Source organism: Diabrotica virgifera, chromosome 5, assembly GCF_917563875.1.
Source record: "Diabrotica virgifera virgifera chromosome 5, PGI_DIABVI_V3a".
Lineage (NCBI taxonomy): Eukaryota > Metazoa > Arthropoda > Insecta > Coleoptera > Chrysomelidae > Diabrotica > Diabrotica virgifera.
The window spans coordinates 138,851,749-138,868,131 of record NC_065447.1 but is presented as its reverse complement, the minus strand read 5'-3'; the positions used below and the strand labels follow the sequence as shown (position 1 = coordinate 138,868,131).

The 16,383-nt window shown below is 35.3% G+C and overlaps 1 protein-coding gene across 1 annotated transcript in view; it reads left to right on the top strand.

The window, feature by feature from the left end:
* The first annotated feature begins 2,243 nt into the window (after positions 1 to 2,243).
* Positions 2,244 to 16,383, top strand: part of LOC126884450 (lipase 3-like) — a 35,790-nt gene continuing 21,650 nt past the window's right edge. Inside the window, exons 1-2 of the mRNA XM_050650376.1 lie at positions 2,244 to 2,538; positions 5,716 to 6,092. Of these exons, the coding sequence (XP_050506333.1) occupies positions 2,280 to 2,538; positions 5,716 to 6,092 (636 nt within the window). The 5' untranslated portion in view covers positions 2,244 to 2,279. The remainder of the gene's footprint in view (positions 2,539 to 5,715; positions 6,093 to 16,383) is intronic.

Sequence of the window (16,383 nt, the reverse complement as noted above, 5' to 3'; positions counted from 1 at the left end):
GGTACCGTATCGTATGCCTTCTCCAAATCTACAAACAATAGGTGGGTAGATAGATTCCTTGCCTTCCGTTTTTCTATTACCTGCTGCAGAACGAATATATTATCAGTGCACGATCTTCCTGCACGAAATCCACTTTGTTCTTCCATGTCTTCGTATTCTGATTCTATTCTTTTCTTTATTATTCGACCGTACAACCTCCCTACTGAGCTGGTAACAGTTATTCCTCTATAATTAGAGCATATGCGTTTATCCCCTTTCTTGAATACTGAGCTGATGTATCCAACATTCCAATCATCAGGGATATTTTGTCCTTTTAAGCATTTATTAAATAGTTGAACCAACATCTCATGTAATATGTTTGGTCCGTACTTTACCAACTCAATTGGGATGTCTCCAGGTCCTGCTGCTTTACCGTTTTTAGATCTTTTGAGGGCTTCGCTTAACTCTCCGGTTGTTATCTCAACTATTTGTGTATGTTCGGCTAATTCTTCCATTTCGATCTCTTGGAATTTACATCTATCTTCTGTCAGTAAAATCTCATAATGGTGTTTCCACTGTTTAAGATCTATTAACTTTATGTTAGATGTCTCCTTTCCTTCCCTCTGGAGAGACTTTATTACCTTCCACGCTTGCCCAACTCCTGTTCCACCCATATACCTATCCACTTCTGCGCATTTTCGGTCCCACATCTCATTTTTACTTTTCACTACTGCTCTTTTTACATCTCGATTTAATGCTGCATATCTCTTGTGATCTTCCTCCTTTCTTGTTGACATCCATTTCTGATAAGCAGTTTTCTTCTTGTTTACTAACGTTTGCATATTCTCCGACCACCATTCTGTATTTTTTATTTCATGTTTGTATTTATACCCCAAAGCTTCACTTGCAGCCTCATGAATGTATTTTTTAATTTGCTGGTATAATTCTTCCGCTGTTATATTTTCTCGTCCCACATTTTGTAATTTTGTGGCCAGTCGTAATTTATATAGAAATTTAGTTGAGTCTTCTTTCAAGCTTTCTAGGTTATATTTATGAGATCTTACTTCTTGTCCCTTTTCTATATTTTGTACCTGAGTATTATTGTTTTTGCGATAGTTAACTATCACGTTGGCCATCAGTAAACGATGATCGGATCCACATTCTGATCCACGGTATACCCTTACGTCAGTGGTTTTCAGCTGGGAAGTTTGACGTTGAATTACATAGTCGATTATCGAGCGCAGATTCTTAGTAGGTTGTATCCATGTAAATTTGTGGATGTCTCTATGTTGAAAAAATCCATTCATAATCTTGAGAGATATTGTTTCACAAAAATCTCTAAGACGCATTCCGTTGTCATTGGTTATTTGTTCCCCATATCTTCCTACGACTCTATTATTTTCTTCTCTACCTACTCTGCCGTTAAATCTCCTAGTACATAGATTTCACAGTTATCTTTAACTTGAGAGATTATTTCATTCATCTTGTCGTAGAAATCGTCTTTACTTTCTGGATCTGCATCTTCATTTGGGGCATACACTCCGACAATTACGATATTGTGCCCATTCTTTGTAATTTCCAGCATCAACAGTTGTTCATTTACTTCAGTCCACGATTTAATATTGTTTTTAAGATTTTTTCGAATAGCAATAGAGACTCCTCTCTTAGCTCTGTTATCTTTGCTCACTCCACTGAAGATATGTATATACTCTCCTATCTCTTCATTTCCTTTTCCCTTTTTCTTGGTTTCGGTAAGAACACATACATCTATTTTTCTTTCCGCTAATTCTTTGAATACTTCTGCTTGTTTGGTTTTAAGTCCTTGCACATTCCATGTAGCCAATATCATTTTCCTTTTCCGTTGCATTAGTCATCTTTGTTTTGATCCGTCCGCATTCCGAGGCGTTTTGTCGAAATTTGTAGCATTTATTTCTTTTGACAAGGGACGAGTTGCTAGCCCATCGCCTCAACCCTCCTCCTTTATCCGGGCTTGGGACCGGCACCGGCATTTACTGAGCTACTCAATCCACCCAGCACTTACCGGAGGAGGAGTTAAAATGAGTAAAAATAATCACATACTTTATTATACGTAAATATTCTACAAAAATATTGGATAAATATTATGCCTTTGAAGTAAACAAAAAAATTAATTAAAAATGAGTGCTTCATTAGAACAGTATCTGTTTATCATTGACCCAATACAACTGACATAACTAAAATTAAACAAATAACAGATAACAATAAAAATATAAATTTGGCGCATAAGATGACCTTCGTTGTGTAATCGAAGAGTCTTTAAAATGAAGACATCGGTTTTTTATTTCATAGCACTTTTTTGTTGCTGTTCAGCTGAATTCAACATATTTCAGCTGGCCAAGCATGCTATCGACGTCGGATCTTCCATTACTAAAGACGTGCTCGATAATGTTTTAACTGTTAATGATCTACCAGATAGAATTACTGTTCCAGAAATTATTAAACGTGAAGGATATGAAGTGGAAAGCCACTTTGTCACTACTCCAGATGGTTATATACTAAATCTCCACAGGATCCCACATGGTAATATTTTTATAATTAAATATTTTCTATATATTATTTAGTAACAAAGCTCAGCAGGCCTTAAATTCCTAATTGATATAATACAATAATATAATACTATCTAAAAGAATATAGGTATTACAACTTTTATCTGTTATTATTCTATCTATTAAAACTTCTATTAAGTGGAGTGGCTACTTGTCCAATCATGCACCTTGCCTGCTAAATTTGCTTACTGTTCTCCTTTACTCATCCTTGTTTGTTGCTCTTTCTTTCCGTTCAATAATTCCCTCATCTCTGAGATCGTCCTGTACGTTGCCAAATCATCTTTGTCTGGGTCTTTCTTTCTTTCTTTCTTTTCATGATTGGGCCCCGTTTTAGGATCATCTTTGGCATCCTTCGCCATTAATTTCTAAAGCGACTGATGCTTGATTCGTTATACAGTTCCTCTAGCTCCCTGTTGTTCGTCGCAGCCAAGATTTCGCCGTATTTTTGCTTCCATATATACCTCTGAGCATTTTCCTTTCCCATGTGTCCAATTTCTCCGTCTTTTCTTTTTTTATTGTCCATGCTTCGCTACCATACGTCACTATGGGATATTAGCTTTGCTTTTCTCGATACATATTTGGATTTCATCAATGGTCTTAGGCTTCCCATCTTTCTATTTCTCTTTGGCAATCTGGCATTATGTTTCCATTCTTTCTCACCTTTCTCGTCTATAATAACCCCAGAGACGTAAAATGGACCACTCTCTCAAAATTATAATACGCTTTATGCTTCATGCCTTGCTTAATTATACAGTGAGGACGTTTGAGTTGGAATAAATTTATTTTTTCGAGAATGGACGAATTTTGAGAGAAATTCTGAGACAGGTCGATTTTTATTTTTAAATTATGACTTATATAATTTGGCAATATGATGGCATATTTGGATGATGTAATCGATGTTTTTTTAAATAAAAGTACAGGTTGTTTGATAGCTCATTTGAAAGGTTATTTAATTCTCTATTGAGTAATGTAAACATTAACATAATTATTTATACAGAGTGTACCAAAAAAATTTTTCCTTCAGACAGAGTTGCTAAAAATTATTTTAAAACAAAACTAGTAGGGTGTATGGGCTCCTCTAACTCGCCAAACTTCTGCACACCGCCCAGGCATGCTTTCAATCACATTTCGAATAGTTCCTTGATCTAGTTCCCATTCTTCAACGAGAACTTCCTCGACATGTTGTAGGTTCCTTAGTTGCTGATTATCCTTCTAGCGCTTGCCGAGTGTATTCCAAATGTGTTCAATGGGATTTAAATCTGGACTCCTCGCTGGCCACTCTATATCCTGAATATTCTTCTTCTTAAAGTCCGTCTCCTATCGGAGGTTGGAAATCATCACAGCTATTCTTACTTTACTGGCGGCCGCCCTAAATAGGTCGATGGAACTGCAGCCGAACCATTCCCTCAGATTTCTTAACCAAGATATTTATTCTGCACCTAAAGATACTTCTCTTACCCCTGATTTTACCCTGGATGATCAGTCTCAGCAGTGAGTATTTGTCACCTCTCATAACATGGCCAAAGTATTTAAGCTTTCTTCTTTTAACAGTAAGTACAACTTCACATCCAATTCCGATCCGACGTAAAATTTCGGCATTCGTCACGTGGTCCACCCAAGATACACGGAGCATTCTACGGTAACACCACATCTCAAAAGCTTCAATGTTTTTAATGCTGCCCATCTTCATGGTCCATGACTCAACTCCATATAATAAAGTGGAGAAGATATAACACCGCAGCATACGCACTCTCAGATCAAGATTTATGTCACTACTACAGAGAAATATTTTCATCTTGTTAAATGCTGATCTAGCTATTTCTATTCTTGCTCTGATTTCTTTTGTTTGATCGCCTGTATGATCCAGGCAAGCTCCAAGGTATTTATAGGAGGATACCCTTTCTATAACGGCGTTATTGACAACCAAATCATTCCTGGCGTGTGGATCTTCTGTTATTACCATCCATTTAGTTTTTCTGAGGTTTAATGTAAGTCCGTAGCTGTTGCAGTAGTGGTTAATGCGTTCCATCAGTCGTTGCAGATCCTGAATATTGTGGGTAGTTAAATAATTTTGCGCTTATTCTGGCCATGTGCGGTCTCGCATTATCTTGCTGAACGATAAATTCTGGACCCATATTTTCAGCAAATGGGACAACATGTGGTTCGAGAGCTTCATTTATGTACCGCTCTGCTGTCATAGCCCCTCGCCGAATAACTACTATAAGTCAGAACAGCTATTTAAAGTTTTCCCTTCCAAACCAATATGGAACCTCTCCCAAAATCCTGAGTTGCTTGAATTGTGGAATCCAAAACGCGCTCGCCTGGTCTTCTCCAGACTCTAATACGTCAATCAACATGATTTAAAAGAAATCTGGACTCGTCAGTAAACATCACGTTACTCCATTGTGCTTTGGTCCAATTCATGTGTTTTTCTGCAAATATGCGTCTGGCTCTACGATGTGCAAGGGTCAAAACAGGTACTTTAGCTGGCCTTCCTGCATTCAACCCATGTTCCTGAAGCCGATTACGTATAGATTGAGAATTAACTCTTGTACTAGTAGCTTCTACCAACTTATTTTGTAGCGTTCGAGCAGTACTTCGACGGCTTCTGACGGTCCATAGTTGTAAAAGTTGATCCTTTCTAGCTGTAGTCTACCTTGCACGATGCGTATAAGGTTGTCTTCTAATAACTCCATACATTTCATGTCTGGTCCAGGCTCTATTTATCGCATCACGACTAACATTAACATTTCTGCTATAAGGCGTCTTGAGTAACCTTCTTGAGTTAAAGTTATTGCCCTAGCAATTTGAATCTTTGTGAAATACACTCTGAGCCTTCGGGGCCTTCCAAGCACAAGCACTTCAAAATCCATCCTCAATTCTTAATGGCTTTAACGGAAGTATCGATAGAAACTCAATAGCGGAATAAATGTGATTCCAAAATGTTATTAAGTTTTGTTTTTTACTGAATACAAGAGAAACGAAAACTATAAACTTGTTTTTTTCTTTCATTTATTAAAAATTTGTGTGTCTACTGGATAGACGTATATTTTTAAGTTCCTACCTAATGAAATAAACAATAAACAATTTACATTGAATTAAGTTAGTGGCTCCTTTTTCGTTTTGATCAGTGTTTATAAATATGTTTAAGGTAAGCACTCAGAAGGAAAAAGGAAATCCACACCTGTATATTTGCAGCACGGTCTTTTATGTTCCTCAGCCGACTGGGTTATATTTGGTCCAAAGAGAGCTCTTGCGTTTATTCTTGCTGACGCAGGGTATGACGTATGGATGGGCAATGTACGCGGTAACACGTACTCAAGAAATCATACTTATTTATTTCCCGAAGAAGCTCAATTTTGGAAATTTAGTTGGAACGAAATGGGCATGTACGATATTCCAACCATGGTCGACTACATTTTAAAGGCCACAGGAAAGCCACAATTGTATCATATTGGACATTCACAAGGGACAACATCATTTTATGTTATGACATCAGAACGTCCTGAGTATAATCAAAAGATTAAAGTAAGTTGTCACGAACAATTGTATTTTACTAGTTATTTGTAGTAGTAATTATTATAATCGTTTTTAATGTTTTTAACAAATATATTTAGACCGGTCACTCTAGTAGAGTCAAGGTCGGATCCAGGGAGGGGGCCATGGCCCCCTCCGAGAATTTAAAAAAATATAAATTTAAATATTTGCAGTTCAAATGTTTTTAGTTTCAAACACATGTATTTGTACAAAACAGGAGGTAAATACTATGTTGTCTAAACTAGAATCGAACAAAAGCATTAACAAAATTCTTGAAGAATGACATAGGATGTTTTGCAAATCAAAATGTTAATAATTTTACAAAGTGCCAATTTTTAGAACGACTTTGGCAGCCATCAAAGTCGTGTCAATTTCCATATTGTGTACACACAAAGAATAGAAAAGAAATGAAGCATTACTTGGGTCACCAGCACTTAGAACAGAGGAATTGGTTGGTACTTTCGCACAGTCAGAAAGGATTGTTTATCAAGTATTGCGTTTTATTTTTTTAACGAAAAATATGGTCACAATAAAGAGATGGTAGCCCAAAGTCTTGTCTCGAAACGTTTAACATCTTTCGCCAAAGTCATGGTCAAAGACAAACCCATGAAAAAACATCATACCACAAGGAGTGCGTTCAGGTGGAGCTGGATTTTCTACAAAGTTATCGCAACCCACAAAAGTCAGTCATTAACCAGATACACTCTCAGAGGTCTAAATAGGTACAAGAAAATAGAGAAAGACTACGACTAATAATAGAACCTATAGTGTTCTTAAGTCGATAAAATACCCTCTAAGAGGCCATCCTGATGATAGCCTTCTGCTTCTGGACGAAGATGCCGGACCTAACAATGAGGGGAATTGTTAAAGTTTAAAATCGCATCAGGAGATAAGACTCTTAAACAACACCTATCCACAGCATCTTCCCGAGCAACATACATTAGTAGCACCAGTCAAAATCAATCGATAACATGTTGTGATGAAGACATAATTGCACAAATAATGAATCAGGTTCAAAGTGCAAATTATTACTCTGTCATATTTGACAAAATAACCGAGGTATCCCACGTGGAACAGCTTTCTCTAAATTTAAGATACATACATACATACACAATAACAACATTCGTGAAGACTTTGTTAAGGTCATTGACACTTATGAGAATATAAAAGTAATTACTGAAAATCAGAAAGAGGGAAATAACAAGGCCTGACAGGAGAAGCATTGGGAAAATAGTATTAAACTTGTTGAAAGAACTGCACTTGGATCCGAAGAAATATGTAGGAATCTTTACTGACTTTAATAATACTTTAATAACCATAAGTTTTGAATGTCTTTATGGCACTTAAAAGTGTGTGAAAAGTGTCTTAAAACTCACCATTGAAAACCAATTTTTTTTTAAAATTATCCCAAGACCCTCCGGTATCCCTCTCCAAAAAAAAGTTCATGGCCCCTCCCGAAAATCGGTCCTGGATCCGCCCTTGAGTAGAGTATAGGTTCATGAGCTCTTTTAATCCATTTTATGCGGTGAATTGGTTCTATGATCTGCTTTCATTCTTTCCTATTTTGTATTTTTTCTCTCCAGTCTGTAATTTCTCTATTGGATATATCCTCTCGCAGTTGATCTTCCCATCTTATTTTCGGTCTTCCTCTCGGTCTATTTATTACTGGCGTCCAATTTGTTATCTTCCTAATTAGTTTATCCTCTCCTCTTCTTTGAATGTGGCCAAACCATTTTAGTCTTTGTGTTTTAATGAATTTCACTATGTCTTCCCCTTCCATTAGATTTCTTATTTCGTGATTCATCACAATTCGTATTTCTCCTTGATCTGTCTAAATTGGACCATGTATTCTTCTCATAATTTTTCTTTTTATTATTCTCGGTTTTTCTTTATCTTCTTTTTGTAATGCACATTGTTTCTGCTCCATAGGTGATGACTGGTCTATGCCGTTCTATATATCTTTGTCTTTGTTTTCTTGCTCAGGTTTTTATCTTTAAGTAGTTTGTGGTACATATTTCAAAAATGCCCTATTCCCTGCTTTAGTTCTTTCATGTTGTATCTCTATGCTTCTTCTGTTTTGACCGTCTACTATCACTTCTAAATATTTAAAGCAGTCAACTCTTTGGAATACATTATCACTTATTCTTATTTCCTTTATTCTATTTATTTGGTCTTTATTTCTCGTACTTATTAAGTATTTTGTTTTTCTCTGATTGATTATTAACCCCTGATTTTTGTCTTTCTGGTCAATATTAACAGTGCATCTTCTAGACTTCTCTTGTCACGGGCTATCACTCCTGGGTTATCTGCATACCCTATTATTTGTATCGAGCTTTGGATTATTGTCTTTTTTGTTAGCTCTGTGTTTCTAATTACTCCCTCCAAGGCTATATTAAAGAGAGTTGTCGATAGGCTGTCACCTTGTCTTACCGCATGTTCTACGTTAATAGTCTATGTTTCACCATCAACTGTTTTAACCTTTGCTGTTGAGTCCTGCATTGTCATTCTGGTCAATCTTATTAACTTTGCAGGTATATCCATATTTTTCATTTCTTTTAGTAGCTTTTTTCTATGGATGCTATCGAAAGCCTGTTGAAAATCAATAAATAATATGTACAATTCTATGCCATGCTCGTAACTTTTAACTCATAACTCTAAATCCCTGTTTATACGGTCCTAGGTTTTTTTCTGTGTATCTGGTTAGCCGATTTCTTATATTTGTTGTCATGATCTTATAATATGCTGTAATTAATAGCGTAATTGCTCTATAATTGCTGAAGGCGTTGGGTCTCCTTTTTTAAAAACTGGTATAATGAATCCGTTTTTCCATTCTTCAGGCATGTACTTACTTGTATTTCTTTTCCCATATATTGACCATTAATTTATATATGCGGTTTAGAAGGCCATCTCCTCCATTTGCAATCAATTCATTGTTAATCTCATCCGATCCTGGAGTTCTATCAGATTTTAGTTGTTGACTATGTACTTGTATAAATCTTGATAGGTAAGTGCCTCTTCTTCTGCATTTCGGTTATCTGTTATATCTTCTCCTTTTGCGTCGATTGCTTAATTGCTTATATTTATTCCTTTATAGTGAATTTCCCAATCTGTTTTGCTTATTTTGCTGGTCACTTTGTTACCATTATATTGTTCTTATATACAGGGTGTAACAAAAATACAGGTCATAAATTAAGTCACATATTCTGGGACCAAAAATAGTTCGATTGAACCTAACTTACCTTAGTACAAATGTGCACCTAAAAAAAGTTACAGCCCTTTGAAGTTACAAAATAAAAATCGATTTTTTTCAATAGATCGAACACTGTTTGAGGTTTCTTATTGAAAACGGACATGTGACATTCTTATGATAGGAACATCTGAAAAAAAAATTATAGTGAAATTTGTGTACCCCATAAAAATTTTATGGGGGTTTTGTTCCCTTAAACCCCCCAAACTTTTGTGTACGTTTCAATTAAATTATTATTGTGGCACAAATAGTTAAACACAATGTTTTTAAAACGTTTTTGCCTCTCAGTACTTTTTCGAAAAGTTAGTTTTTTTGAGATATTTTGAATATGTTGTCAAATCCACCACATATTTGTGTACTGTAAGTACGATTTTAGAGCGGAATGGGACGTTTCGATGCCGCCGGTTCATCGCCGGCCGTTTCGATGCCGCCGGTTCACCGCCAGTCCATTTCATCGCCTTCATATCTCGCATTTCCTAGAATTCTTAATTAATACTAAAAATAACTAATAATTGTAACTGTCGAAAATTCGGAAATATATCAGATAGGGATTAATTGACTGGCGATGAATCGGCCGGCATCGGCATCGAACTGGCGGCATCGAAACGGCGGCGATGAAACGTCCTAGACCCATTTTAGAGACTTGGTAATAATATGAAAATTTATTTATAAATTACAGTTTAAGGTATACTTTGAACCATATTAAAAAAGAAGCCACATCTCGATAAAAGGTGCCTTATCTGAAAAATACTAAGAGGCAAAAAAGTTTTAAAAACACTGTGATTAACTAATGGTACAGCAATAATAGTTTAATTGAAACGTACACAAACATTTGGAGAGTTTAAAGGCACAAAACCCCCATAAAATTTTTATGTAAACATATTAAAAAAGAAGCCGCATCTCGATTAAAGCTGGTTTCTCGAAAAAGTACTAAGAGACAAAAAAGTTTTAAAACATTGTGTTTAACTAATGGTACTACAAACATAATTTAATTGGGACGCACATAAAAGTTTGGGGGGGGGGGCGGTTTAGGGGAACAAAACCCCATAAAATTTTTATGGGCTGCACAAATTTCAGTATAATTTCTTTTTAGGATGTTCATGCCATAAGAATGCCACATGTCCATTTTCATTAAAAAATCTTTAATAGTTTTCGATATATCGGAAAAAAACGATTTTCATTTTGTAACTTCAAAGGGCTGTAACTTTTTTTGTGTGCACGTTTGTACTAAGGTAAGTTAGCTTCAATCGAACTATTTTTGGTCCCAGAATATGTGATTTAATTTATGACCTGTATTTTTGCTACATCCTGTATATTTAAATAATTTTTTGTTGTCTTTATTATTTGTTTCGATTTCTTGCATTTGATCGAAAATCCATGTCTCTTTCTTACTTTTATAAAATTTGGCCGCTTCTTTCTTTTCTTTTTGGTATTGTTCTTTTTCCTCTTGTTCGCTATTTTCAAGCCATTTATTTCGTGCCAGATTTTTAAGTTGACTTTGATATCGACATTCTTCGTCAAACCATTCTTTGGTTTTTTTATTATCTTGAAGTCGTATGGTTTGCTCAGCAGCATCTATGATGCTGCTTTTTATATTTGTCCATTCCATTTCTACATTAGGGCCATCGTACCTCGTCAGTTTTTGTACTATAGTCTATTTTTAAACCAAGAGGAGTAATTCAAATTTCCCGCGCCGTAAAGCTTGTTTGTAATGGGCCCAACCTCAGGCAAGTTTGCTCCACTGTTACCAAATTTTGACATTAATGACATTTTTATAAAATTTTGACACTATTGGCATTTCATAGGTTAATTAAGTTTTTTTCTCTCTGATTCTGGCCTTGGTTTAGAACTAGAACCTTTAGCCACGTAATTGTATAACTTATCACTTTTTCAGGTGTAATGTGTAGTGTGTGTGTTGAGTAAGTGTCTTGTTACTTTGCAAAGTCGACGTCATTGTCTTTGAAAAGAGACGCTAATTGTATCCGAACGTCTGCGGTCCCTCCGGTGAGTACCGATCCCACAAGGACAGAAACTATTTTCATTTATTAATTTATAATAAATGAAAAAATTCCTGACCCTGGTGAGATTCGAACTCACTACCATTCGGAACTTTCGATACAAAGGTTAGGCGCTCTTACCACTGAGCCACACAGGGAGTGGTTAATTAATTTGTATCAGCGATTTTTTTATATATACAGAATATAATATATTACAAGCCGCAAAGGAAAGCATAGGGGCCATAAAAATTAACCTGAATGCAACAAAAATATCAAAGCCCTGGTTCAATACTGAAATAAGAGATTTAGCGTATGGGAAGAGCATATATGTATGGGAAGAGCGTATATGAGAAGCATACCTACAATACTGCACTAACAAAACACCAAACAATTACCAACAATACAGAGACACAAGAAATTACATCAATTCTAAGATAAGAAATATAAAAAGGGAATATTGGACACGCTTTACCAAAGAAATGGAACACGATTTGTATGGGGCGCAAAGAAAAGTTTGAAAAATACTAAAAAGTAGGAAAAACCCATTAACGAATATAGAAGTTTAAATAAAATAGAAGCAGAACAATGGACCGCCTATATAGAAGAACTATATAAGGAGGATACTATAATACCTGAAGAAGAGGAAGAAACAGGAAATGAAGACGAATCCAACATAGACACAGAACTAGAAATCACAAAAGAAGAAATAAGGAATAACATACGTAAATTAAAAAACAGAAAAGCACCAGGACCCGATGGGATACCACATGAACTCCTGAAATACGGAGGAGAAACCTTAATTGAAAACATAGAGATCCTCTTTCAAGAAATAATATGTAGCCAGCGTGTACCAGACCAGTGGAGGACGAGTTTAACAATACCTATACACAAGAGAGGAAACAGCAAAGACCCTAGCAACTACCTTACCATCACCTTTCTGAACACAACTCTTAAACTCTTAACAAATATACTTGCCAATAAAATAAATGAACAATACACAATTAGTGAGGAACAACAAGGTTTTCGGAAAAATATGTCCACAATAGACGCCATATTCATAGCCAGACAAATTGCTGAGAAAGCACTGGAACATAATAAACCTGCATTTATGTGCTTTATACATCTGACTAGGGCCTTCGATTGTGTAAGATTGCCAGATGTGCTAAGATTGCTAAAGGAGAAAAATCAGCCCAACAAGATGATAAGGATAACTAAAGACATTAATACGAAGAACAAAACCAGAATAAAAGTCGAGAATGAACTAACATCGGAAGTAGAAATCAACTCGGGAATCAGACAAGGGGATAGCTTGAGCCCATTGCTTTTTAATTTAGTCATGGACAAAATCATAGAGAACATTAAAGGTACTGGAAAAGGATATAAGATGGCGGAAAAACAAATAAACATCCTCTGTTATACTGATGACGCAATCTTAATCTCCGATAACGAGGATAACCTACAGCGAATGGCAAAAACTTTCAATACAGTGGCGAAGAACTACAACATGAAAATATCAACAGCCAAGACAAAATCCCTGGTAGTGTCAAGGGAGCCCATAAGATGCAAATTAGTAATTAACAACGAACTAATTGAACAAGTCTCGAGATTCCAATATCTGGGAATCGAAATATGTAGTTATGGAGATGTTAAAGAGAGCGTCCGAAAGCAAGCAAATAAAGCCAATTACGTGTCAGGATGTCTGAGGGATGTCATCTGCAGAAACAAACATATGAGGCTGGAAGGGAAAGTACGCATATACAAATCATGTGTAACACCGATCATGACGTACGCGATAGAAACAAAATGTGACACAGCAGAAACCAAGAGGATACTGAGAACATCAGAAATGAGAACGTTGAGGTCAATAACTGGGAAAACGCTGAGAGACAGAATACCGAACGACAGAATAAGAGATCTCTGTAACATGTGACGAGAATGGACAGCGAGAGAATAGCCCGTATAGCCAGGGATTCGAAGCCAACAGGCAAGAAACCAATAGGAAGGCCCTTTAAAAGGTGGCGAGATAGCTGGCAGTCAAGATCACAGCTACGAATACAAGCTCAAAATCGGTAAGGAACAGGCCAAGAGGTCTATTATAAGAAGAAGAAGAAGAAGAAGAAGAAGCAATTTTTTGTATTTTATCCGTTATTCCTTTAATTTGTATATTTTTAGTCTTCTTCTTCTTTGGGTACCGTCTCTTCTAAGGAGGTTGGTAATCATCACAACTATTTTCCCTTTTGAGATTGCAGCTCCGAACAAGTCTAGGGAACTGCAATTATACCACTTTCTCGGATTGTTGAGCCAGGAGATGCGTCTTCTTCCAATATTCGTTTTCCCTGTATTTTTCCCTGCATTATAGTTTGTAGCAACACATATTTATCCGCTCTCATAACGTGGCAGAGATATACGAGATATATAAGATATAATTTCTTATATTAATTGTATTCATAATTTCCTTATCCTTTTTCATCTTTCTGAGGACATCAACATTTGTTATTCTATCTACCCAACTTATTTTTAATATTCTTCGGTAGGTCCACATCTCGAATGCTTCCAGTCGATCTCTTATTTCTTTCTTTAAGGTCCAGGCCTCCACCCCATACAGCAGCTCAGAAAACACATATGAACGTAGTATTTGTATTTTGAGTTGCGAACTAAGGTCTCTACTGCATAAGACTCTTCTCATCTTGTTAAATGTTGCTCCAATTCTCATTTTTATTTCTTCTGTATACTCGTTATTCTCATTAATAATTGTACCAAGATATCTGTATTTTTTACTTTTTCTGTTGACACCCCTCTTATATTTAAACTGTCTTGTTGTTGTGTTTTGGAAATGGTAATAAATTTTTAGTCTGCTTTTATACAAAATGCAGTTGTTCTTTACTTTTTCTCGTTCTGAACTCTTTAGCGACGTATTAGTATAATATAATATTTGTGGATTACCGTCGAATGCTGACATGATCAACAAAAACGAAGATGTAGTTGGTAATATTTCTAGGGACTTTCTTGGATGTGAACTCTTTTTAATGTACTCCTCTTGGTTTAAACAAAGTATAGTTCCTCTAAATACTCTTGTTTTGATTGTTGCATCTTTAATTTGGTTATGTTCCACTTCCTTCTTTTTCCTTCTTTCTTCTTTCTCAAGAAATCATACTTATTTAGTTACCGAAGAAAGTCAAGTTTGGAAATTTAGTTCGAACGAAATAGGAATATACGATATTCCAGGTATGGTCGACTATTTTAAAGGCCACAGGAAAGCCACAATTATTTCATATTGCTCAATTTCAAGCGACAACATCATTTTATGACATCAGAGCGCCTGAGTATAGTCAAGTATAATCAAAAGATTAAAGTAAGTTGTCATTAATAGGGAACTTGCACATTTTTTTAATATATAATAATATTCAGTTTTGTTTAAAAACAAGATTTCCAAAAATTTTCATAATAGATATCTTAAAAGTACAAATTTAAAATCTTGTGTGTATTTAAACCACCCAAAAAGCGCGCGAACACTTGTGACGTCACATCAATATATTTTATAATGACATTTATCGTATGTCATTGTAATAATATATACCAGTTTATATAAAACACTCAAATATTGGTCAGAAATAGCAACCTATCAAAATATTTATAAAACTGAGTGTCAAATGAATGCCAAACCTAATGAATTAATGGCGAGGACTTCAAATACTATAATGATATTGTCCTTTTCATGAGCATTTTTCAGTGCGTAACAAATGATAGGAAAAAGGGTAAGTCCGTGATAATACACATTTATGACATTTATTCTAACATGACATTTTAGTTAAATCTGACAGTTGTCACATTTTATTTTCAATTTGGAATAAAAACAAATCAAATGTGTTTCTTGCATTTATAAAATGGTATTTTCTTTGATTTGTATAGTCTTATAAATTATACAGATTATATTTGTAATATTATTACCTAATTTAAAAAAAAATATTTTTTTTATTATGGCGCCATCTATCGACATCTAGAATAACTATAATAAATGTTGTAAATGTCTGTAATCACGGACGTGCCTTTTTTTCTGTCACATACAATTTAATGCGTTAGAAAGAAATCGAAAAACTGTGACGCACTGAAAGATGATCATGAGAAAAAGAATATCACGTCACGACCAATGTGGACGCCATTCATTTTGATACCACGTTGAACATTATCCACTGTTTATTGAAAATTACGTCAGAATAGATGTTAAATATTAGTGGAGAAAAAATGCAAACCTGCCTTACACCTCTTCGTATTTGAAGCTCTTGAGAAGTGTCCCGGCCAATCCTGATGTTTGCACATTGATGCCAGTAAAGATTTTTAATAATGCGTAGGTCTTTTTCATTGGACTTGACTCAATTTCTATATTAAATAGTATAATGGACTCACATTGGTAACCCTTTCATCATTAGATAATACGTGGATATGCACCGATGGGAAACTTAGTAGATTGGGAAGGAAGCTGAAACAATCAAATGGTCGTGAGCATCACTAATTCAATTAGATTGTCACCTCCTTCCCTTTTGTTGGTCTGTGTCCATTGAACTGGCAAGAACCATAAGTTCTTATCGAGCAGGGAACCATGTTGCCCTTTGAGCACTCCTAGCACATTTAATCTTGTAACATCGACTTGGAGTCGCTATAAATACCATATAATTATTATGTAAACCATAATACTCGACGTAACCTATTTCAAAAAGTTGCTAGTTTCTTGTACTAAGCAGATCGCACTGAGGATGATCTGATCCAGATTGAAAACGTTTTGCAAATCCTTTTGGATGACTTTTAATGTTTTTTAATAAAACTTTTTTATACCATTATACAAAGGAAGTTTTTACTTCTGTATGGTTTTTTAAAAAATATGTAGATAAAAATGAATGACGAACTTGGACAGTCCATAGTAAAAAGCTTTCGAATTAAGCAGAGGGCTAAAGAAGAATGTTGCAGTTTTTGCTGTGGAACTCTGAGAACATCATTTAGAAAAAAAATGCAAAAAATATATTATAAAAAATTATTAAAAAAA